This window comes from Triturus cristatus, chromosome 2_1 (genome assembly GCF_964204655.1).
Source record: "Triturus cristatus chromosome 2_1, aTriCri1.1, whole genome shotgun sequence".
NCBI lineage: Eukaryota > Metazoa > Chordata > Amphibia > Caudata > Salamandridae > Triturus > Triturus cristatus.
Window position 1 is genome coordinate 345,684,852 of NC_140581.1, and position 24,594 is coordinate 345,709,445.

The 24,594-nt window shown below is 47.1% G+C and overlaps 1 protein-coding gene across 2 annotated transcripts in view; it reads left to right on the forward strand.

The window, feature by feature from the left end:
* The window catches only part of ITGA1 (integrin subunit alpha 1), an 880,323-nt gene that overhangs the window by 667,405 nt on the left and 188,324 nt on the right, over positions 1–24,594 (forward strand). For both annotated transcript variants that reach the window (XM_085631246.1, XM_085631248.1), the window contains exon 15: positions 7,229–7,359. In XM_085631246.1, the coding sequence (XP_085487372.1) occupies positions 7,229–7,359 (131 nt within the window). The remainder of the gene's footprint in view (positions 1–7,228; positions 7,360–24,594) is intronic.

The following is a 24,594-nucleotide window of genomic DNA, read 5'->3' on the forward strand; positions in this document are numbered from 1 at the left end:
AAAATTACATTGGAAAGAGAACCGCCGCTAACTGGTTCTGAAATCATGGAGAGTGGATTCACAACCCCTACCTGAAAAATGTGAATAAAATTAGGACCCAAATCATTCAACTTTGTTTTCCATGACCAAGGAAGGGCGGGCTCTGCAGTGTACTTGAAGGACTGCTGTCGGACCAGAGTTGAGATCTTCATGACAGTCACTCTCCCAAAGATAAGGAAGCATCACTTAGAGTCTGCACAGGCTGCTGGAGAAGCTGAAAGTCCGCCTAGAAGCATGTCAGCCTGCTCAGTGAGGAAAGGAGAGGGCTTGGCCCTTCAGGAGGAGATACTGTCCAGGATGAGGCCAGGTGTGTTCCTGGCATATAGAACACCCAATAGATGCTGAATGACCTTGGAAGTAAAGCCAGTGCTGACCATTGTTGTCAGGGGTCTCCCAGTCTGTCAATGCAACCCCCACAGTGGCACACATGCAGAGATAAAGGCCAAGAGGTATCCATGTGCTGTCCAGCATCCCTGTAATGCCTCAAGAACTGGTGCTGCTGTTGCCCGATTACAAGAGAATCCAGTGGAGGAGTTGCAGTTGCCACCAAATTTGAAGCATAATCCTGGCCCGAAGGCTTCACCTGCCTGAAAGGCACCATGTTTGATTCTATCCCAGAGGCTGCAATTGCCCGCAACACGCACTAGTCCAATTACATCCTGAAGACTACATCTGCCAGGACAGGTGCCCGCTCGGGGAACAACCTTTACAAAGCAACTTTTACACCGCACTACCATTACAACGAAACTTTTACAACGCATGCGATGTTACAACGCATGCTTTTACAACGCAAGTCTTTACATCGACTTGCACTAGATGGCGTGCTAACATTAGAAATAGTGTAGTTTACTATCCAAACACCTTCCCTACTGCAACGTGGACTGGAGTTAGAATAGTAAATTACACATTTCTAATGTCAGCACGCCATCTAGTGTATGTCGATGTAAAGACTTGCGTTGTAAAAGCATGCGTTGTAACATCGCATGCGTTGTAAAACTTTTGTTGTAACAGCATGCGTTGTAAAAGCATGCGTTGTAACGTCATACATCCGCCCGCTCAGCAGGCCTGCCATGCTGCTCACCTGCCGCTACACATGTCTCAAGTGAAGCTGCCACTATAGTCCCTCAGCTGTAGAGTGGCTGCAGAAAGTGCTGGCCAAGAGAAGACCTGTCACCTGTGCAATCCCATAATTGAACAGAACTATGAAATACTCTGCATGAGAAGAGACTTATTCAACTGCACTTGTGCTAAATCTATGCCTAATTTATGATTACTCTTGAGTAGACGTCTCTAGAAAAGCTCCTAAAACAGGGAAAGAACACCATAGTGGGTGTAGACGCTTACCTGGGAAACATAGCTGGAATCACAACTCCTTAACTCAGTCTCATTGAATTTTGTAGCATTACGTACTGCAGTTGTAAAGTACTTTCTTTTTATGAACATAAGCACTGGACTGGACAATACATTTTTGTGTCTGTTGTTTGACTGTTGAGTTCTGACTTGAGACACCTTTGACTTCTCATCCTCACTCCCCTGAGAGTCAGATGCAGAAAGAGTGTACTTAGCCCACTTTGCAGGGGCAAAATATGATTGGATCCAGGACACTTGTGACAAATTACCTAAAATACCATGCTTGGGGCCACGTAGCCCATTAGCTGCCCCCTCTCCTCCCGTGGTGGTCTGACAACTACATAGTGTAAATTATGGCACCGGGGAAACTGAGCCCGATGTGCAAATGCCCTTGTGGGAAAATGTCGGATAAGAGTGTGAGTACCAGCCAATGTACACATTTTTGGGTGTTCTCACACCAAAAAAGCAAACCACTCTTTTTTCTACTCACTCCTACACCTTGCATTGGTGTTTCTACGGTGTGTTTGATTCAGTTTTGGTGGAGAAATATTTCATAGAAACTCACTTCTGCCTGTAAGAATTCCCTATGTAAATTCCTGTCAGGGGAAATTGTAGGCGTTGTAGACTATGCATTTATGAATTGCCCCACCAAAGTTTTTATATTATATTTTTAGAAGGACTTGCACCCAGGATGGACATGCTTGTTAGCTAATCCCTCACTATTCTAATGTACATGCCATGTGCTCTCTACCCAATATCTAGGGTAAATGGTGTAAGATTTTCACTCATTCTCTTTAATGATTTTTTTTTAATATGCATGCAGCCACTTTTAGCCTGGTATAGTAGTTTTCATAAAGAATCAAACGTCTTTGTAAGATGATATAGAATGAAGACTACCTATATCATCTAAACCTCATGTTTTTAAGTGTGTTTGCCTAATGCCCTACCCCAGACACACCCTAAGCCAGTGGGCAACACACAGGCCTTGCTTTCTACTCTTGAATGCAATAAACAAGCACAACTGCCAAGTTTACTGGAGTGGACAGCTGCAGCCTTTGAGTCTACTTGGACTGGCAAGGCTACCCATAAATCATCTAGTCAAGTGAGCTTCCATCCAGATCCTAGCACAGCAGTTCAGCAGACAGAGAAATCCTCTTGTCTGTGCTTTAGGACCTCTCGTTACAGTAAAGGTGCTCAAAAAACAAGTAAAGTTTTCAGGTTCCGGAATTGCTTAAGCATTTCAGAGCTGTTTCAAAGCTTGGTGCACTTTCGAAGGCTTAGTCCACAAATCCCATGGTGTCCCTAAACAAACTCTCCCACACTTTTACAGCATTGTGACCTCACCTAAATGCATTTAGATTCACTTGCACCATATACACTTGTCATGTGTGGCTGAATTGAATTCCAATGAAGCACTCATTTTCATGCTGGGGTTTTACGCAGGATTCCCCAAGCATAACATCGATCCTATGTCGTGAGGCAGAGAGGAAAGATAGCCGCCCCCTTTCTGGGTGTGGAATAGGTAATCGGATTTAAAAATCCAATTCCCTCACCTGAATAATTAGGGTACATTTTAGTTTGGCCCAAGTTGAATTGTATGATCAGCACAGACATTCCATGGAAAGCTCTTAACAACCATCCGTGCTTTCATTTTAGGAAAGTCTGAAGCAGCCCTAGCCAGCTGAATGTGTATTCACTATAGGCAGATTGAATCGTTAGGTAGTACGTTATAGTGTTTTAGAAATTTAGGGGCAGATTTACAAGCCTCTTGCGTGACTTTTGCGCTGCAGCTGTGTCACTTTTTTGACGCAACAGCGGCGCAAAAAATGCGGCCTATTCACAATGTGACGCATCTAGGGAGATGCGTCACGTTGTAAAACCCTGCGTCACATTATACCTGCGTCAGGTATAATGTATGCAGGGTGGGCGTTCCCACGCAGGAAGGCCTCGTAAAAGTGACTCAGTGAAATCTACAAGATTTCACTGCGCCACTTTTAGGATGCCACTGCATCAAAACCTTACGCCTGCTTCAAGCAGGCGTAAGTAGTGACGCAGTGTAGTGGGAATAGGCCTCAACACACATTGCTGGAGTTGCGTCGTACTTGCGACACGACTCCAGCAAATGCCTGCCTTTTCCGCCAACAGATGCGTCAGAATTTCTGACGCATCTGTCAATCCTTGCGCCACAGTGCGCCGTATTGTAAATACGGCGCATCTATGGTGGCGCAAGGGTTTCTATGGGTGGCGCAGGGAAAGTGACGCATCTGTACAGATGCGCCACTTTCTTGTAAATCTGCCCCTTATTATTTAGCAGCCTATCCATGCCAAAATAATATCTACAATTTCAAAGTAATATGTATGTCTCATAAAAATTGCCGTAATTGTGAAGAAGTTATAAATGTAGTCATTTAATTAATATACATGTGCATGTTGGCATTATGTCCATAATTCTGTGCGCCTAGAGACAACACAATGCCAGAAATAAGAAGACTGGAAAAAAGTGAATTTGTCTCTACTTTTGAAAATGGAGTTGTGTTTAGACCATCGAGCACAAACATATTGTGCTGCAAAAATATTGTAGGTAACATATTGACTACCAAAATATCGTGAAGTTAATTATATGTAGGTAAGTGGGGGCATATTAACAACGGCCAGTGATAATTATCGCTGGCCGTGCTTAGCGATAATTATATTATCGCAGGCTATCTCTGGCATTTATCGCCCTGGTAGCGCGTTATTAACAACACGTTACTCCAGGGCGATACAAATTCCAGAGATAGAGAGGTTATCGCCCTTTTGCAGGGAACATTGCTGGTTTTCCAGCGATGTTCCCTGCAAAAGGGCGATAACCTTGCTGATACGACCCACAGGGTCGTATCAGCATAATCCACCCCCTATGTGAGGGATGACTAAGTCAGGATTTTAGCAGATGTTAGGTTTTGGTGAAAACGGTCGTTTTCGCCAAAATCTAATGTGTGCTAAAATCATGTGTGCTGCCTTGTAAATATCACAATGTAAACATGAGTGAAATTGGTATGGTAATCCATCTTGGGTACGCCCAGTAACGCCCACTTTGCATCTCATTGGAGATGCAAAGTGAGGCGTTGGGAAAAAGGGTGCTAACATGCGATTATGCATGTTAGGTCCCTCTTGTAAATAGGGCGCTGGTTGTATCTCCGCTTGTTTCTGGTCCAGGGAAGACATGGCTTGGCAGTTCAGGATGGACTGTTCCCATGAGGCACAGGGTCAGACTGATTTGCAGATGGCCATGTCTGAACTGGGGTGGTGGAGTGAGCTAAAGAATGATGATGGATTAAGCTCAGATCAGTTGACTGGGGGTGAGTGTTTGATTTACTCAAACGCTCCATCCACCATCCCCTTTGGTATCGCTTTGTTCGCCCTAAGTTGGCAGGGTATGCCCAGACGTGGGTCCCCTGCTCTCTTTGCCACTGGATTCAAGATAGCCTGGCTGATGAGGGTTATGAACCTGAAACCGGTCCCAGGATGCTTGTTTCTGGTCCAGGGAAGACATGGCCTGGCAGTTTGGGCAGGACTGTTCCCATGAGGCACAGGGTCAGACTGATTTGTATATGGCCATGTCTGAACTGGGTGGTGGAGTGAGCTAAAGAATGATGATGGTCTAAACCCAGATCAGTTGACTGGGGGTGAGTGTTTGATTTGCTCAAATGCTCCGTCCATCATCGCCTTTGGTATCGCTTTGAGATATTTAGGAAGCACAATAATTCAGATTTGATATTCTGGTAGTATACCCACATGGTGTACATTGCATTCATTACTAGAGTGCTGTGCACACGAGGGACAGGTTTGCACTCGATGGAAAGGTTTAATCTTTTCAACAGATGTTCATGAAATCTTAGACAGGTATCTACACCTCAGAGAGGGAATGACACAAATATTTATTTACAAATATCGAGTAACATGAATAATATATAAAAAATATTGTGGAAGAGAATATCTGGGATAAAAAGATCTTTTTTATGAATATTGTGTTGTTTAATATTGTTTACTTTAAGATAATTGCAATAATATATGTTCTCATTCATTTTATATATGTTATTTAGTATATATAGTTTTAGGTGTTAGTATTGTTAGTATCGTTGTTATTATTTTTTCAAATATAGTTTGTAATTGTAAATGTGTAATTTATTTTTTAATGTTAATTTATATTTTAATCTTTATAATTTAATTATGAATTTTATTTTTTAGAAACAGATTGTTGTGTTTGTAGTAGACTATGGTGGGAAGTTGTTTATGATATAATTGTTATAATTTTTTGTGTTGTTTACATATTAAAATCATAATTAATCATGCAACTTTTTATTTGATCATTTATAATGTAAATCATTTATTGTATCTTAACTATAAGTAAGCCATCCATAAGTGTATTTAATAATAATAGCTATGACATTTATTTTACATCCATTGTTATTTTTTGGTTTCTGCTAAATTGAAGTAATATTTTAATTTTAATATGGTTATATTTATTATTTTTATTTATTATTTTTACCTTTTTTATGTTTGTGTGTTTTTCTGTAGTATTGAGAGAGATGAATTTTATTTTAATCAAATGAAATATTTATTTGAAAATTATTTTGTATTTTTATAATTAGTTTTTAATTTTGCGTACATTTGTATTGTATTTTATGTAGAATAATTGATTCATTTTATGTTGTTAGGCATTCAAATGTTTTCTAGAAAATTGTTTTGAGTTGGAATTATACATGTAATCCCTCCGAACTCAAACACTTTCCCTCTTGATGCTTAGGTTAGATTCGGAATAGTAAGTCTAACCCCTCCAAAGTCCAACATTTGTCCTACTGTTGCTTACATTGGAGTGGTAATATTACATCTAACACCCAAGAAGTCCAAAACTTTCTGTATTGTTGCTTAGACTGGAGTAAGAATAGGAAATCTATCCCCTCTGAAGTCCAACACTTTACCTACTGTTCGTTTGATTGAAGTGGAAATAGAAAGTTTAACCCCCCACCCTCCACCCGGAATCCAACATTTTCGCTACTGTTGCTCTGATTAAAACATAATAAAATGCCGTTGCTCAGCAATTTTTGTTACAGTGCAAAGTCACATGTTGATCATCTTATCTTAAAATTGCCAGGAGACATTACATTTATATGGGTTGAAATATATATATTTCTTTGAAATCATGCTTATTCGGCTTAGGTTGAAACAAGACACTATGTTAATGAAAGCTATTATCCTGCATGACAGCAGTGTTGTGAACCTCCTACTTTAGCAGGTACAGCAGCGTTGAAGTTTTTTATGGGCCTCTTCTGTCTGCAACTGAGCAGACAGAAGCTCATGATTAATGCTATAAGGAATTAAAAAACGTGTTGATAGAAAAGGGAAAGAAGGATGGAAGGATGAAAGAAAGCAAATAGGAAATTAAGGAAGGGTGAAAAAAGTTAGAAGATTGATAGGAAGGAGGAGGTGGATAAATGAGTGGATGGATGTGTGAATGGATGGATGGAATGGTGACAGGCTGAATGATGGAAAGAATGAATGGATGACATAATATAAAGGTGAAATGGTGGCTATCAGAGGATAGATGGAAAGGTGAAAGGATGAATGGATAGATGCGTGGCTGGAAGAGACAATGGAGCTTTTCTGGTTTGGGTCTGTCTCACATGCTTCCCTTGCTTGATGCCATAGAGCTTTGGGGATATTCTAATGTTCTGACTACTCCTTTATTGCATGACATTTCTCAATTTACTACTTGTTGTAAAACATGTCTTCAAAGATGTAAGTAAAGCACACGTTTATTGCACATGAGCCATTTTGTGTGTTTTTGTTGTGGTGATAGCGAATTCCCTCAGGTGGTGATGGTGACAAAGTGAAGTTCTTCGGCCAGTCAATTGATGGCAAGATGGATTTGAATGGCGATGGTCTAATTGACGTAACCATCGGTGGCTTGGGAGGTGCTGCCCTCTTCTGGTGAGTAGTATTTTAAAATTTCGTTAGAGGTCCGGACATTTCACATATTCTATGGCTGAAGATAGTACAATCTTCCCTATTCTGTAGTTGAGATCAACTTGCTGTATAAGTGGTTAACGTGTTGCCACCTACTTCATGTGATCGGGAAATAACCTTTACAACGCATTCATTACATTGCACTACATTTACAACGCAGCCATTACATCGCAACATCCTTTACAACGCATGTCACTGCAATGCAGCCATTACATTGCATGTCACTACAACAGATGACACTGCAACGCACGTCACTACAACGCAGGCTTTACATCTCATGTCATTACAACGCATACTATTACAACGCATAGTACCCCTACACTAACTAACACTTACCCTACTGCTGCACCCCCTGGAGTTAGAATAGTAATTTTACCCCTACACTATCCAACACTTACCCTACTGTTGCACCCTCTGGAGTTAGAATAGTAATTTTTACCCCTACACTATCCAACACTTACCTTAAATGCAATGTAATGGTATGCGTTGTAATGGTATGCGTTGTAAAGGTATGATGCGATGTAATGGAATGCGTGGTAAGTGTAGTTTTAAAAATTCATTGGAGTGGTATACAATGTAAATGTGTGCGTTGTAAAGGATCTTGCGATGTAAAAACTGCATTATAAAGGCATGTGTTGTAAATGTATGTGTTGTAACGTCATACATTCCATGTGATCATATAAAAACTATACTGTGATTTCAGTTTTCCTCATTGTGTAAGCAAGTATCTTTGGTATGTTTAAACTTATTTACATTTTATTATTCACATGACACAAGTTGCTATTTTATTGTAAGAGGCATATAAATGCCTCTTTTTTATGAAAGCTGTACATTGATAGTCAATATTTTATGTTCAGTATACATATGCTATAACAAAATACAATTTAATTTTTTCTCTTATTTGTTTTAGGGATATTGCATGCATTTTGTGTAATGTGGGCCCTATCTGCATACATTGGCCTGCTTCTGGCCCCTACACCAATCCAATGTGCGCCTCTGCTATGCCATTACACCCTTCTTCTCCTCCCTTTTATTACTTTATTTGTGAGAAGGGTTTGCCTATTTCCTCAAATTAATTTGATCTATCCATGAGCCTATCTTCCCTACAAATGTACTATTCTATGCATTCACAATGATAGCACAAAACTAATGAAGTGTGAAATCATTTCTAGGCTCTCATTCATTATGAAAAGGTACACTAACATCACACCTGCAGAAATCATTTGAGTGCAAGTTATATAAGCCCAAGGACCCTACTTCAACTTCGCCAAGACTGCACCCCAGCGACTATGCCAAAGTAAAATTGTCATTCCAAAATGGGAAAGGAAGATAATGGTTGGGGAGGCAGCCAACCTCTTTTGTATGCCATAGATTTGCATTAAGGCTCTAACTAGGGTGGTGGGCCTTTAACTCATAGAATATGTGGTATTAAGTGCTCCCTGTCTTATATTAAAAGGATATTGCAAATCACTGAGTAGTTCAGTGGCCATAATGAGAAAGGAGGCCGAAGGCAGGGTTTATTTATAAGATCATGGAACTCCTTGGTAACTTGCAGTATCTGTATAACGTACGGCAGGGGGTACTTTAGTCCTTATAATATGTGGTTACACCATAACCTTTTGTCACAAAGCAGTTATATCATTGGTGTGATGTTCTTTGAAATGAAAGAGATGAGATGGTTATAAACATAAATAATACATCCGGACTCTGTAGTGCAGAGTTAAACCTACCATTAATCAGTTAGGTATTTGTCACAAAAAGTTATTAGGATCAGTTTAGTTATGCTGTATGGCATGCCTTCCTCCTCAGCTGCTAGCTCTGACAAGAAGCATTGTTATGTCAGACCTCAACTACAGTTGAGAGGCTATATCACTTAATTTTTACAGGTGACAAGAGATGTCACAAGTCGCCTGTAATAAGGAAATTAAAGCTAGCTTTTCAAAAGTGATTAAAGATGCCCATATAATATATAAAAATAATAATGTTTGACTCACTATGCATTTCTGAATCCCTCGCACACTATGGTGGAAATTCCTGTTTTTCCCAAATAAATATGTAAACAGTAATTTCTTTAGCTACAGCATTTTTTCAATGCTTATTTTAAAACAGTGATTTTAGTACAGTACTTCTAAAGCATTGACCACTAGCATATCACAGACACTAGAGACTGAATGAAAAAATATTTAGGTGACTAGGTAGACATGTCACAGTATGAATTGTATATAGTGGTATTTAGAGCTCGAACCAAGCTGTGAAGCAACCGTGCTCTTGCTGTACATTACATGAGGGATCGGGATTTCTACAAGACCATGTACATGTAGTAGGGATTGCAAAAAATACCTTTTATTCACCTTTATGCACAGGGAGATTAAGAGATTTGCCCAGAATCATACAATGTTGAGCCGAGTGCCAACACTGTATTCTTAAAATCCTAGAAAGACCAGAAAACACAAAACACGTTCTGAAGTAACTAACACGCTAGACATAGGGCCTCATTTATGAAAAGTCCTGCATCGCTGCGAGAAAACAGCGATGCGTCACTTTCATTGCACCCTCCATGCGACACCAATGATGCGTCATATTTACAGTATGACGCATCATGTCGCAAGGAGTTACAGATATGTCAGTATTTCTGACGTATTTGTAGGTGCAAAAATTACGCATTACTGCTGTGTGTCACAAAAGTGACACAACTCATGCAAAGGGTCATTACACATGGGTGAGTACCATGTGAAATGTGCCTGCGTCAGTCTTACGCCTGCCATGAGGCAGGCGTATGATATTGACGCATTTGCGTCCTAGAAGTGGCCCAGTGAAATCTTATAGATTTCACTGCGTCACTTCTATGACCCTTTCTTGAATCGGAACGCCCCCTGCATACATTATATCTGACGCAGGTATAATGTGATGCAGGGGTTTACAAAGTGACGCATCTAGGTTGATGTGTCACTGATTAAATATGGTGCAACAAGGCTCATTTTTTACGCCGCCGGTGCGTCACAAAAAGTGACGCACCGGTGGCACAAATGTGATAAATAAGCCCCATAGTTAATAGCAGTGCTTCAGGCAAGTCATAGTGACTTGAAGCACGTGTTGTACATTAAATTGTATTGTTCTATTGCAAAAGAAATGCTCAATCACTTCACCCTTTTTATCTCTCACCTACAACTGATGTATTGTATCTAATAAGTACTTAGGCAGTTTTTTTAGTTTGCCCCTTGATCATGTTTCAGTTGTTTTCTTGTCTATTTCAGTATTGTGCTCCTGTTTGACAGTTTTCCTAAATAGTCTGGTGTTTGTCCCATCAAAGCAACATTTCGGTCTCATCTTGTTTTGATTAAATTAGATATATCCTTCCAGTGCTGACATCAGGACTCGTGCTGAGGAACTATTTTCTCTCTCTCTCTCTCTCTCTCTCTCTCTCTCTCTCTCTCTCTCCCTCGCTCTTTCTCCTTCCTTCCCACGCTCCCCTCCTTTACAGACCACTTCATGCTTTAAATAAAAATTCGACCAATTACTCCCAGATGCTCCATCGACCAGCCACTGTTAACGCAGCGCTGCATGGGCATCTCTGAATTTCTTTTAAGCCATTCTTGAAAGTCCACAAGTACAAATACGTGCATCTGTCCACACACAGTGGCTATCTTAGAATGGTTTTCATAAAGCGTAAGAAAAAGCATTCCACTTGCTCATTTGAACAACAGCTCGCATAAACCATGCTAGAGGTCTTGATTATGGAAGAGTGCTACGTGTGCTCAGACATTGCCATGTGTGTGCGCACATTATGCCCACATTTGAATGCTTTTTTGAAAGTGGCCCACTGCACACACACACACACACACACAGCAATCTTAAAATCTGTGTTTAACATAAATTGTAGCTAAGTCCAAAAATAATTACCCCCGTGTTCAAAGTGAGGCCTATTTCTTTGCCAATTCTTGTTACCTGCTGTCAGTAATTCAGGCTCCATGGATGCAGTGGCTGCGCTAGAACGATAAGTAGCACATGTCTCAAAACACTAGTAAAAATCATCAGTGGACAGCACTATATATTGTCCAGTGTAACTAAGCAGAATGACGTACAGAAACACTGATGGTCTGATCACAAACCTTCAGCCCCTGGTGTCATCCCTGTCATGCAAAATACCTTATTTGACACACAGCGAGGATAGAACAATGTCTCCTGCAATATGGAGGGGAAGAGGGACTGCACAGAAGAATGTGACACAGGCCACATATGACCACAGTGGAGGACACACAGAAGATCCTGTAAGGGCCTAGCGATAGGTGGGTCATCTAGCCAGTAACTTGAAAGTCATACTGTCGTACCTGACCAGTGATGCACAAACTTGCAAGTCATCAGGCTAAGAGGAATGCCCAAGGAGAGCCTGGAAACCCAATTACAAATAAAGCCCATGTGCAGGCATGCAGCAGTCACAAATGTAACTGTGCCACAGATATAGGGCAGGACAGAATGCACAATCATGCTACTCACCATATACTAACAGAAGTAGTTAAATATATTAAATGTGATGGACAAAAAAAAACATTGGACACAAAAACCATGTATCTGTTAGAGTTGGCCATGGCTTCCTCTTTCTCGAAGAATGTTCTTCTAGGACTGCCGTGTTACAGGGTAGAGTGTTACTTCTTGTCTAGATTGAACTTAAGTTACAATTGATGTATCTGTGAACTCCATCCTCATCATAAATGTTTTAATGCAGAAGGTTCACATATTGTACCACCAATATGAAGTTACTTTATTTCTAGATTGTAGGTTACAAATTAGCCTCATGTTACTGGCCCCTGCAGGAGCCCTAGGTGGCATTATCACCACCCCTTAAGTGAAATACTCCAACTATAATGCCCTACTCATTCACACTCTCACAGTACAATAGACATCTTTATTTGGGTGCCTAGCATGTGCCACCAGAGAAAAGTTTCTTTTGCAATTTCTGCAGATTTTGGGGACAGTGTGTTGACAAATATTATGAATTCTATCCCGTCAATATTGTATACAAGAAACAATTTTTTATATAGTTATTTATATCACAGGAGACATGAGCTGAGTTTAGAAATTGGCCTGCTGCGCTGCCCTATGGCAAAAGAAAAGGGCAGGAATGTGCTGTATCTCTCAGATACAGCGCATTCATGTCCTTTTCCCCATCGCCGGTGCACAATGGGCTGCCATGCGCCTACGCAGGCACCTTTGCACCATGGTGCAAGGGTGCCTGCATTGCAGGGATTATTGTTTTTGTGCAGGAAGCAAAATCTTGGTGCACAAAACAATCACAAGTGGCTTTTTCCTCTTTCTATGTGTGCTGCAGAAAAAAGGGAAATGCGAGGAGAAATAAAGATATTTCTCCTCGTTATGCCTCCCTTATGCCTCCCTCATAAATCTTGGGCAGTGTCAAAAAGCCATGGATGTTGCTGGGAATGCCCCCAGCAGCGCCCATTGCACTCCCCTTTAATGCTGAAAACTGCATTAAAGGGAACAATATTTACGAGGCAGCATTAAGCCAAAAAAAGTGGCTTAATGCTGCCTCGTAAATATGGAGCAGGGTCCTGCGCCACGTAACGTCACAACAAGTGACTTTCCTGCGGCGCAAGTGGCCTCATAAATGAGGCCAAGTCTCAGTCCTGATAAACCAAGAAATCATTTTATGACATGACATGAAGCTTAGAACGCCATCCCCAAAGTTACTCCCACCATTTTCCATCCCAGGGAGCCTGAAATGATGCCACAAGTGTGAAGCAAAGCTCACGTAGCAGCCCTACAATGTTTGAGTTTGGAGTTATCACAGCTAAGGCAGAAACATCTGAACTGCCATCAGCACTGGTATGTTCAGTCCCAGGTCAATGTTCCACTGTAAGGTCCATTCCCTGTAAAGAGATGAACCACCTCAACAGTTTTGGGATCTCACCCCTCATTTGCAACAGCCATCTGAGGGGTCTACAGTCTATGTGAACCCGGCAGTTACCAACATGTATGGTCTCAACTTCTTCAGTGCCCAGACCACTGCAAATGTCTCCCTTTCTGTTGCACTCCACCTCTGTTCCCTTGGAAGCAGCCTCCAGCTAATGAAGGCTACAGTTTGGTCCAAGGCACAATCATTTTGCTGTGAGAGGACTGCCTCGACGCCATGCTCTGAAGAATCTGCACTACGAATTCTATGGAGAAGTCTGGTGCCTTTAACATTCGTGCTATGCACATGGTTTTCTTCAGGCTATCAAATGCCTTCTGGCACACCTCCATTCAGATCACCTTCTTGGACTGCTTTGTGGTACTCTGCTCAGTAAAGGGGGCAACAATGGTGCCATACTCTAACAAATCTCCTGTAACATTCTGTGAGGCCTAAGAAGGCTCCTACCTTAGTCTGGGTCTTGGGTGGGTTCCCAAGCCAGGATGGTCTGTATTTCAGACTGGAAGAGCTTCACTTTGCAGCCACTGATGTGGTGGCCCATGTACACAACTAAGCCCTCCTGTATCTGACTCTTCATGGCCTTTATAATCAGGCCTGCCTTTTGCAGGGCCTGATGCACTGCTCGGAGATGGTGCAGTTCGTCATTCCAACTAGAGCTAAAGAAAACAGTATTGTCAAGGTAGGTGGCACTGAAGGCGTCCAACTTGCCCAGAATTCAGTTGACTAATCTATGGAAGGTGGCAGGAGCATTTGTAAGCCAAAAGGCATCACCCTGAATTGAAGGGGTCCCTCTGGGGAGGAGAATGCTAGCATCTCCTTGGTCATCTCGCTTAAGGCAATCCATCTGCACCCTGATGTCAGATCGAAGGTGTTAGACCTGCAAGCCCTTTGGCTGTCCCCTCCTCATTCTTCTTCCTTTACCATCTAATTTTTCTGTCCACTAGTTTTTTTTTGGTGTTGACTTAGAGGCTCTGGGTGCCCCATCATCACTAATTGATGGTGTGGCGCAAGGCGCTTCCCTAAAATGGAGGGAGGGAGAGAGCTCCTCCACAAAATGGTGCCTAAACTGTCACCTTAGAACCTGGGCCATAGGCTGGCATTAGGAGTTCCAGAACCTTCTGGGCCACTCTAGCGAGTCAGGGCCCAGGCTATATATAGAGGTGAGGTGCGACGGCCATTTTGAGTGAACTGAGGTAGTCAGGAGTAAGGCACCTGAGTGAGGAGGTGGGAGCGCCAGAGGGGGGGAACTGACTGTTCTTAGGGCCTGCTTTTTCTCCCCCCTCGGTTGACAACACCCCCTACCTCGTGACCTAGCCCTGCCTTCAGCCTCTGACCCTGGGATCACGTCAACTTTTTGTGCTCCCCGCCTAGTCAGGACCCCTGAAGAGAACTGGGGAAGAGAGTGACCATTTCTGACCTTATCCACCATTTTCCTGACTGTGCCTGGGTCCCCCCTATCTTGCTCCGCCACTGGCGTGTGGCCTGCCGCATTCCAACCAACCTGTCCTGAGCCAGGGCGTCGCTATGAGGAGACAGGGGGCGCTAGGCGCCGAACACTTTGCCACCCCCGAACTGCAGGCCACCCCTTAATTTGTGCCACCCCCGTCGGGGCTGTCCCAGAGAATAGCTCACCGCTGTGGCCCAGGGCCGGAAAGATCGCCCCCATAGTCATCGGGCCCGTGGAGAAGCCCAGGACCCCATCGCTGCAGTCGGAAGGCAGGAAAGCCAGGCAGGAAAGCCCACTGGAACCCTGCGAAGGCCTCACCAGGCCTGGAGCCATCCCGTGAGGGCCGCGCAAGGCCGTGAAGCGGATTCCCACCATCACGTGACGGGGGTGGACTGCGAGACGCCGCCCCCACCGCTGGGTGATTTGCCGACTGGGCCGCGCCCCGCAGGTCGCGCTGCATCGGCGGCTGCGGGCGCGGGCCCTGAAGTGTGAGGGAAACTCCGGAGCCTTCTGGAGTCCTGCGGAGCCCCCACCACCTGACTGAGAGGAGACCCGTGAGGGGCGAAAACCAGCGCAAGGGCCGAGAGAAGGCTGAGGAGAAAGATAACCATGGGGGAGGCGGGCGGAAGGCCGTAGAGAGGCCCAGAGTTCGCCCCTCCCCTGGGGAGGCCCAGTGAGCCACAACATTTCCCCCTGACCTGGGACCCACCTCACCAGCATCTCCTGCCTCTGTAGGGCTCCAGGACAAGGGAGTTTGGGGCCCGAGGACCTCGCCTCAGACGGAGAGTCCCGTTAAGGCCTTAGGTACTTGCCGGGGATAGCACTAATGAGGTACTGAGTACACCGCTAAGCGGAAGGGCTTTATTTAAGGTGCTAGGAAATTACCAAGTGCAGTGCTATGTTAATGACTTTATTTAAGGCACTATGAAATTACTATGTGTAGTGCTACGTAAATGACTCTATTTAAGGCGCTATGAAATTACCAAGTGCAGTGCTATGTTAATGACTTTATTTAAGGCGCTATGAAATTACTATGTGTAGTGCTACGTAAATGACTCTTTTTAAGGCACTATGAAATTGCTATGTGCAGCGCTATGTTAATGACTCTATTTAAGGCGCTATGAAATTGCTTTGTGCAGCGCTATGTTTAATGACTCTATTTAAGGCGTTATTAAATTTGCTGTGCTGTGTTTGACCACCAGATGACGCGCTTGATTTCACATCAGGGCTAAGGTACTTAAGTACTGCCAATTTAACCACAACTAAATGTTTTGACCCTAATGTGGTGTAGATAAAAACTGATTGGTTTCATTTGAAAGAAAAGAGAAACCTGATAAAAGGAAAGATAAAGCTTTTCTAACTTTTATAATACCTTGGTGTAGTGTCGTTTTTAGTGGTGACACGCTGGAGTGCTGAGGTGAGTGAGATGCAAGCACAACATGTTTCTCCGAACGAGGCCTTTCCACCTGAGCCAAGCTACCCTAGGACTTTAGGTCCAACAAGTTGGTGTTCAGCGGTGGGATTCTGAGCTTGTGCTTGCGTCCACTCATCAGCAATTCAGTGTGCGCCACGCACCCTACACCTGATTTTTGTTTTTTTTATTGGAGTTTCCTGCAGGTTGTCTCCCTGATTGGATCCTTTTTGGATTTTCCCGAAATTATCCCTGTCCTGTGGTGTGGCTTTGTTTTGAAAGAAGGTTCTTCTTACCTTGAGAGTTCTTTTCCGCATTGTTTAGGGCCCCACCTGGCAGGATGGAGTTTGAGCTGGATAGTCTAGAAGAGTACACTGTAACCCAGCTATAGGAATTCTGCCAGGAGAGGGGGGTATTTTTCAAGCGGGGGGCAAAGAGAGGAGCTCCAGACTAGCTTGAGAGCCTGGGTAATGGCCCACCCTAGCCGGGAACGGGAGGAGGAGGGACCGGGACCGGACACCACGGAAGGGGCAGAGTCACTTCTTCCCCCTGAGAGCAGCAATATGGTTGCAGGACCCAGGGCGCCTTCAAGCGCCGGTAGTAGCGCTACAGGGGAAGCCTGTCTTCGGCTGATTTAGCCGACAGGAGGGAGGAGAGGCAATTCAGGATGGAATTAGCCCGCTTGGAGAAGGAGAGGGAAGAGCGGAGGTTCCTTCATGAGCTCCATTTGAAAGAATTGGATCTCAAGGCCCTTCAGTTCGGGGCCCCCAGTAGTCCTGTTGGTGGCAGCGTACAGAAAGAAGTCACCAGGGAGCCCAGACCCCACTTACCAAAGGATGTAGTTGCCAGCTACGGTGTTGGGGATGACATCGCCAAGTGGTTGGCTGTCTATGAGGTCTCCTTACGAGCCCATGGGATCCCGGAAGTTCAGTGGGGGGGTGGTCTATATAGGTACATGCCTCCGGTGGGGAGGGATGCCCTTTTAGCCCTAGAACAACGGGAGCAGACCAATTACCCCACCATGAGGGTCGCCTTGATTAGGAAGTTTGGGCTGACCCCTGAGAAGTAGAGGCAGAGATTCCGGGGTAGCCAAAAGCTGGCCACCCAGAATTGGGTTGACTTCCTGGACTACGCCAAAAAGGCTTTGGAGGGCTGGGTGCAGGGCAGTGAGGTAAAAGACTACAAGGGGTTGTATAACCTGTTTTTGAGGGAGCACCTCCTCGAGAAAAGTTTTCCGGAGCTGCGTCAACACCTGGTGGACAGCAAGCTGACTAATCCTAGGAAGCTTGCAGAGGAGGCGGACATCTGGGCTAGTACCCGGGTGTCTTCTAAAGGAACTGGGGGGATTCCCAAAGGACTGGACAGGGCGCTTCCCAGAAGAAAGAGGGGGGAGACAAAAAGAAGGAGTTCCCTAAAGGCCCCCAAAAGAGTTCGCAGGGAAAGGGATCAGGATTCCCTCCTAAGGTTGGCCCCCACAAACCCCCTTATCCTGACCATGGTCAGCAGCCTAGGGCTGTCCGTTGCTATGAGTGTGGCGAGATTGGCCACTACAAGGGGGATACCAAGTGTTCCAAGAGACCACACCCTCCCACAGGAGGAAAGACCCCCGGGGTGGCGAGTGTAGTGTTCTGGTAGGAATTGCCCCTAGATAAGGGAGGTGAGTGGGCAGGGCTAACATTAGTGTCCCTGGGAGACTGCGAGATGGTTCCTAAGACCCATGTCCCCTCGAATACTACCAAGTACAGGCAATGGGTCACCATCAATGGCCAGAGGGTGGAGGCTCTGAGGGACACAGGAGCCAGCATGACTATGGTAAGGAGTCAGCTGGTGTCCCCAGAGCAGGTGGTTCGCAACGTAGTCCACCCGGTTGTGATGGCTGACAACCGAGAGGGTCACTATCCGGTGGCTCAGATTCCCTTTGAGTGGGGAGGGGTTGCGGGTCCTCTTCGAGTTGCGGTAAGCCCTGCCATGCCGGTCGACTGTCTGTTGGGAAATGACCTTGAACATACGGCCTGGAAGGAGGTCGAGTTCAAGGCTCATGTGGAGATGTTGGGGTCGCCTCGGTGGACTTGTGCCAACACGCGGTCCGTGACTGCCCGGAGGGGGAGTTCACAGAGGTTGGAGCCTGGGACAAAGGCCCAACCAGCTGCCAAAAAGGGTAAACGGGGACAGGGGAAGCCTGCCCCGGCATCTGCACCTCGTAAGGTGGATGGGGCAACTGAGGTGGTCCTGGAGTCCACAGAGGGGGATGTGACTTCCCTGGAGGGTTTACCTATCCCTGCAGAATGGCAGGTGGAGGGAGGACCTACCAGGGAGGAGTTTTGTCGGGCCCAGAAGCAGTGCCCTACCCTTGAGGGCTTACGGAGGCAGGCCGAAGCCCAGGCAGCGGGTAATGATTCGGGGAACTTCCACATATATTGGGAAGATGGTCTCCTCTATAGCGAACCCAAGACTCCGGTGCATGGATCATCCTGGGCCTTGGTGGTTCCCCAGTGTTAACGAGCCTTCCTTTTGGAATTGGCTCACGAGATACCCTTGGCAGGACACTTGGGACAGGACAAGACCTTTGCTAGGCTTGTCCCTCACTTCTACTGGCCTCAGATGAGGATTACGTCCGACACTTTTTGTAGGACATGTGTCACCTGCCAAGCTAGTGGGAAAACAGGGGTGAAGCTGAAGGCTCCCCTGGAACCACTGCCTGTCGTTGGCATCCCCTTTGAGAGGGTGGGCATCGACATTGTTGGGCTATTGGATCCACCAACGTCTGCCGGTCACAGGTTTATCCTGGTTCTGGTGGATCATGCCACCCGGTACCCAGAGGCTATTTCTCTGAGGACCATTACCTTACCTGCTGTGGTACGGGCCCTGATGGGGATTTTCACCCGGATGGGGATCCCCAAGGAAGTTGTGTCTGACAGAGGTGCCAACTTCATGTCGGCATACATGCGGGCTATGTGGAAGGAGTGTGGAGTCGCCTACCGGTTCTCCACCCCGTATCACCCTCAGACCAATGGTCTGGTGGAGAGGTTTAATAAAACCTTGAAGGGCATGATCAGGAGTCTGCCCGAGAGCCTGCGGAGGAAATGGGACGTCCTCCTGCCTTGTTTGCTGTTTTCCTACAGGGAGGTACCGCAGAAGGGAGTGGGCTTCAGCCCCTTCGAGCTGTTGTACGGGCACCCTGTATGAGGACCCCTCAGCCTGGTGAAGGATGGATGGGAAAAGACTCCCAGAAAACTTCCCCCGGATGTGGTGAGCTACATGCTGGCCTTTCGTAGCCAAATGGCTAGGTTGTGGAAGCAAGCTTCCGAAAACCTAGAAGCCAGTCAGACGGTCATGAAGGAGTGGTATGACCAAAATGCTCACCCGGTGGAGCTGGCGCCTGGCCCGAAGGTGTGGGTCATGGAGCCTGGAGAGGTTAGCGCCCTCCAGGATCGCTGGTCAGGCCCCTTTGAGGTGATTGAGAAGAGGGGCAAGGTCACCTATGTGGTAGATCTGAAGACTCCCAGGCAGCCCCATCGGGTGCTCCATGTCAACCGCCTCAAGCCCCACCAAGAGAGATCAGAGGTCACTTTGATGATGGTGACTGATGGGTTAGAGGAAGAGGAAAGTGAACCTCTCCCTGATCTTTTCGCGTCCCAAGAGAAGGATGGGTCGGTGGAGGGAGTGATTCTCCCACCATCTCTAACTCCCGAACAGCGGAGAGACTGCTGCCAGGTTCTGGAACAGTACACTTCATTGTTCTCACTTATCCCGGGAAGGACTCAACTGTGTACCCATGATGTGGACACAGGGGACAGCCCACCTGTGAAGTCCAAGTCCTACCGCTTGTCGGATAATGTGAAGGCTAGCATCCATGGTGAAGTCACTAAGATGCTGGAGCTGGGAGTAATTGAGCCTTCAAGCAGTCCCTGGTCCAGTCCGGTGGTACTGGTACCTAAAGATGCCCCGCCGGGCACTACCCCAGAACTCACGTTCTGTGTGGATTACAGGGGATTGAACTCTGTGACCAAGACCGATGCTCATCCTATCCCGAGGGCGGATGAGCTCATTGACCGGCTGGGAGCTGCCCAATATCTGAGTACCTTTGACCTTACATCCGGGTACTGGCAGATCTCCCTGACAGATGAAGCAAAGGAAAGGTCAGCCTTCTCCACACCTGAGGGTCACTACCAGTTCTGCGTGATGCCCTTTGGGCTCAAGAACGCCCCTGCCACTTTTCAGCGGCTGATGAACCAGGTCCTCTCCGGGATGGAGGCTTTCTCGGCTGCTTACCTGGATGACATCGCCGTCTTCAGCAGCAGCTGGGAGGACCATTTGTGTCACCTTCAGGCTGTTCTTCAGGCCCTGCAGCAGGCGGGTCTGACGATTAAGGCTAGCAAATGCCAGATCGGGCAGGGGTCGGTAGTGTACCTCGGTCACTTGGTGGGTTAGGGCAAGGTGCAACCCCTCCAGGCTAAGATCAAAACCATCATGGCCTTGGAACCCCCCAAGACTCAGACGGAGGTCCGAGCCTTTCTGGGCCTCACCGGTTACTACGACGCTTCGTCAAGGGGTATGGCACTATCGTGGCTCCCTTGACTCAGCTTACATCCAAGAAGCACCCTCGACGGGTAATCTGGACCGAGGTGTGTCAACGAGCCTTTGACACCTTGAAACAAGCAATGTGTGCGGCGCCTGTCCTCAGGGCCCCTGACTTCTCCAAAGAGTTCATCGTCCAAACGGATGCGTCGGAGCATGGCATCGGGGCAGTGCTGTCGCAGCTCAATGAAGAGGGTCTGGACCAACCGGTGGTTTTCCTATCCAGGAGACTACTCCCGAACAGAGGTGGAGTGCGATCGAGAGAGAGGCTTTTGCGGTGGTGTGGGCTCTGAAGAAGTTGCGGCCATACCTGTTTGGCTCGCACTTCCTGGTTCAGACCGATCACCGGCCCCTCAGGTGGCTGATGCAAATGAGGGGCGAGAATCCTAAGTTGTTGAGGTGGTCCATCTCCCTACAGGGAATGGACTTTAGGGTGGAACATCGCCCAGGAGTGGACCACGCCAATGCTGACGGTCTCCCCAGGTATTTCCGCCTTAGTGAGGGGAACTCCCAAGGATTGGGTAGCTCTCCCCACCTTCAGCTGGGAAGGACGCATGTTAGACCTGCCAGCCCTTTGGCTGTCCCCTCCTCATTTTTTCTTCCTTTACCCTCTAATTTGTCAGTCCACTAGTTTTTTTTGGTGTTGACTTAGAGGCTCTGGGTGCCCCATCATCACTAATTGATGGTGTGGCGCAAGGCGCTTCCCTAAAATGGAGGGAGGGAGAGAGCTCCTCCACAAAATGGTGGCTTAAACTGTCACCTTAGAACCTGGGCCATAGGCTGGCATGAGGTGTTCCAGAACCTTCTAGGCCACTCTAGCCAGTCAGGGCCCAGGCTATACATAGAGGTGAGGTGCGACAGCCATTTTGAGTGAACTGAGGTAGTCAGGAGTAAGGCACCTGAGTGGGGAGGTGGGAGCGCCAGAGGGGGGGAACTGACTGTTCTTAGGGCCTGCTTTTTCTCCCCCCTCGGTTGACACCACCCCCTACCTCGTGACCTAGCCCTGCCTTCAGCCTCTGACCCTGGGATCACGTCAACTTTTTGTGCTCCCCGCCTAGTCAGGACCCCTGAAGAGAACTGGGAAGAGAGTTACCATTTCTGACCTTATCCACCATTTTCCTGACTGTGCCTGGGTCCCCCCTATCTTGCTCCGCCACTGGCGTGTGGCCTGCCGCATTCCAACCAACCTGTCCTGAGCCTGGGCGTCGCTATGAGGAGACAGGGGGCGCTAGGCGCCGAACACTTTGCCACCCCCGAACTGCAGGCCACCCCTTAATTTGTGCCACCCCCGTCGGGGCTGTCCCAGAGAATAGCTCACCGCTGCGGCCCAGGGCCGGAAAGATCACCCCCATAGTCATCGGGCCCGTGGAGAAGCCCAGGGCCCCATCGCTGCAGTCGGAAGGCAGGAAAGCCAGGCAGGAAAGCCCACTGGAACCCTGCGAAGGCCTCACCAGGCCTGGAGCCATCCTGTGAGGGCCGCGCAAGGCCGTGAAGCGGATTCCCCCCATCACGTGACGGGGGTGGACTGCGAGACGCCGCCCCCGCCGCTGGGTGATTTGCCGACTGGGCCGCGCCCCGCAGGTCGCGCTGCATCGGCGGCTGCGGGCGCGGGCCCTGGAAGTGTGAGGGAAACTCCGGAGCTGTCTGGAGTCCTGCGGAGCCCCCACCACCTCACTGAGAGGAGACCCGTGAGGGGCGAAAACCAGCGAAAGGGCCGAGAGAAGGCTGAGGAGAAAGATAACCCTGGGGGAGGCGGGCGGAAGGCCGTAGAGAGGCCCAGAGTTCGCCCCTCCCCTGGGGAGGCCCAGTGAGCCACAACATTTCCCCCTGACCTGGGACCCACCTCACCAGCATCTCCTGCCTCTGTAGGGCTCCACGACAAGGGAGTTTGGGGCCCGAGGACCTCGCCTCAGACGGAGAGTCCAGTTAAGGCCTTAGGTACTTGCCGGGGATAGCACTAATGAGGTACTGAGTACACCGCTAAGCGGAAGGGCTTTATTGAAGGCGCTAGGAAATTACCAAGTGCAGTGCTATGTTAATGACTTTATTTAAGGCGCTATGAAATTACTATGTGTAGTGCTACGTAAATGACTCTATTTAAGGCACTATGAAATTGCTATGTGCAGCGCTATGTTAATGACTCTATTTAAGGCGCTATGAAATTGCTTTGTGCAGCGCTATGTTTAATGACCCTATTTAAGGCGTTATTGAATTTGCTGTGCTGTGTTTGACCACCAGATGACGCGCTTGATTTCACATCAGGGCTAAGGTACTTAAGTACTGCCAATTTAACCACAACTAAATGTTTTGACCCTAATGTGGTGTAGATAAAAACTGATTGGTTTCATTTGAAAGAAAAGAGAAACCTGATAAAAGGAAAGATGAAGCTTTTCTAACTTTTATAATACCTTGGTGTAGTGTCGTTTTTAGTGGTGATACGCTGGAGTGCTGAGGTGAGTGAGATGCAAGCACGACATGTTTCTCCGAACGAGGCCTTTCCACCTGAGCCAAGCTACCCTAGGACTTTAGGTCCAACAAGTTGGTGTTCAGCGGTGGGATTCTGAGCTTGTGCTTGCGTCCACTCATCAGCAATTCAGTGTGCGCCACGCACCCTACACCTGATTTTTGTTTTTTTTATTGGAGTTTTCTCCAGGTTGTCTCCCTGATTGGATCCTTTTTGGATTTTCCGAAATTATCCCTGTCCTGTGGTGTGGCTTTCTTTTGAAAGAAGGTTCTTCTTACCTTGAGAGTTCTTTTCCGCATTGTTTAGGGCCCCACCTGGCAGGATGGAGTTTGAGCTGGATAGTCTAGAAGAGTACACTGTAACCCAGCTAAAGGAATTCTGCCAGGAGAGGGGGGTATTTTTCAAGCGAGGGGCAAAGAGAGGAGCTCCAAACTAGCTTGAGAGCCTGGGTAATGGCCCACCCTAGCGGGGGACGGGAGGAGGAGGGACCGGGACCGGACACCACGGAAGGGGCAGAGTCACTTCTTCCCCCTGAGAGCAGCAATATGGTTGCAGGACCCAGGGCGCCTTCAAGCGCTGGTAGTAGCGCTACAGGGGAAGCCTGTCTTCGGCTGATTTAGCCGACAGGAGGGAGGAGAGGCAATTCAGGATGGAATTAGCCCGCTTGGAGAAGGAGAGGGAAGAGCGGAGGTTCCTTCATGAGCTCCATTTGAAAGAATTGGATCTCAAGGCCCTTCAGTTCGGGGCCCCCAGTAGTCCTGTTGGTGGCAGCGTACAGAAAGAAGTCACCAGGGAGCCCAGACCCCACTTACCAAAGGACGTAGTTGCCAGCTACGGTGTTGGGGATGACATCGCCAAGTGGTTGGCTGTCTATGAGGTCTCCTTACGAGCACATGGGATCCCGGAAGTTCAGTGGGGGGGTGGTCTATATAGGTACATGCCTCTGGTGGGGAGGGATGCCCGTTTAGCACTAGAACAACGGGAGCAGACCAATTACCCCACCATGAGTGTCGCCTTGATTAGGAAGTTTGGGCTGACCCCTGAGAAGTAGAGGCAGAGATTCCGGGGTAGCCAAAAGCTGGCCACCCAGAATTGGGTTGACTTCCTGGACTAAGCCAAAAAGGCTTTGGAGGGCTGGGTGCAGGGCAGTGAGGTAAAATACTACAAGGGGTTGTATAACCTGTTTTTGAGGGAGCACCTCCTCGAGAAAAGTTTTCCGGAGCTGCGTCAACACCTGGTGGACAGCAAGCTGACTAATCCTAGAAGCTTGCAGAGGAGGCGGACATCTGGGCTAGTACCCGGGTGTCTTCTAAAGGAACTGGGGGGATTCCCAAAGGACTGGACAGGGCGCTTCCCAGAAGAAAGAGGGGGGAGAC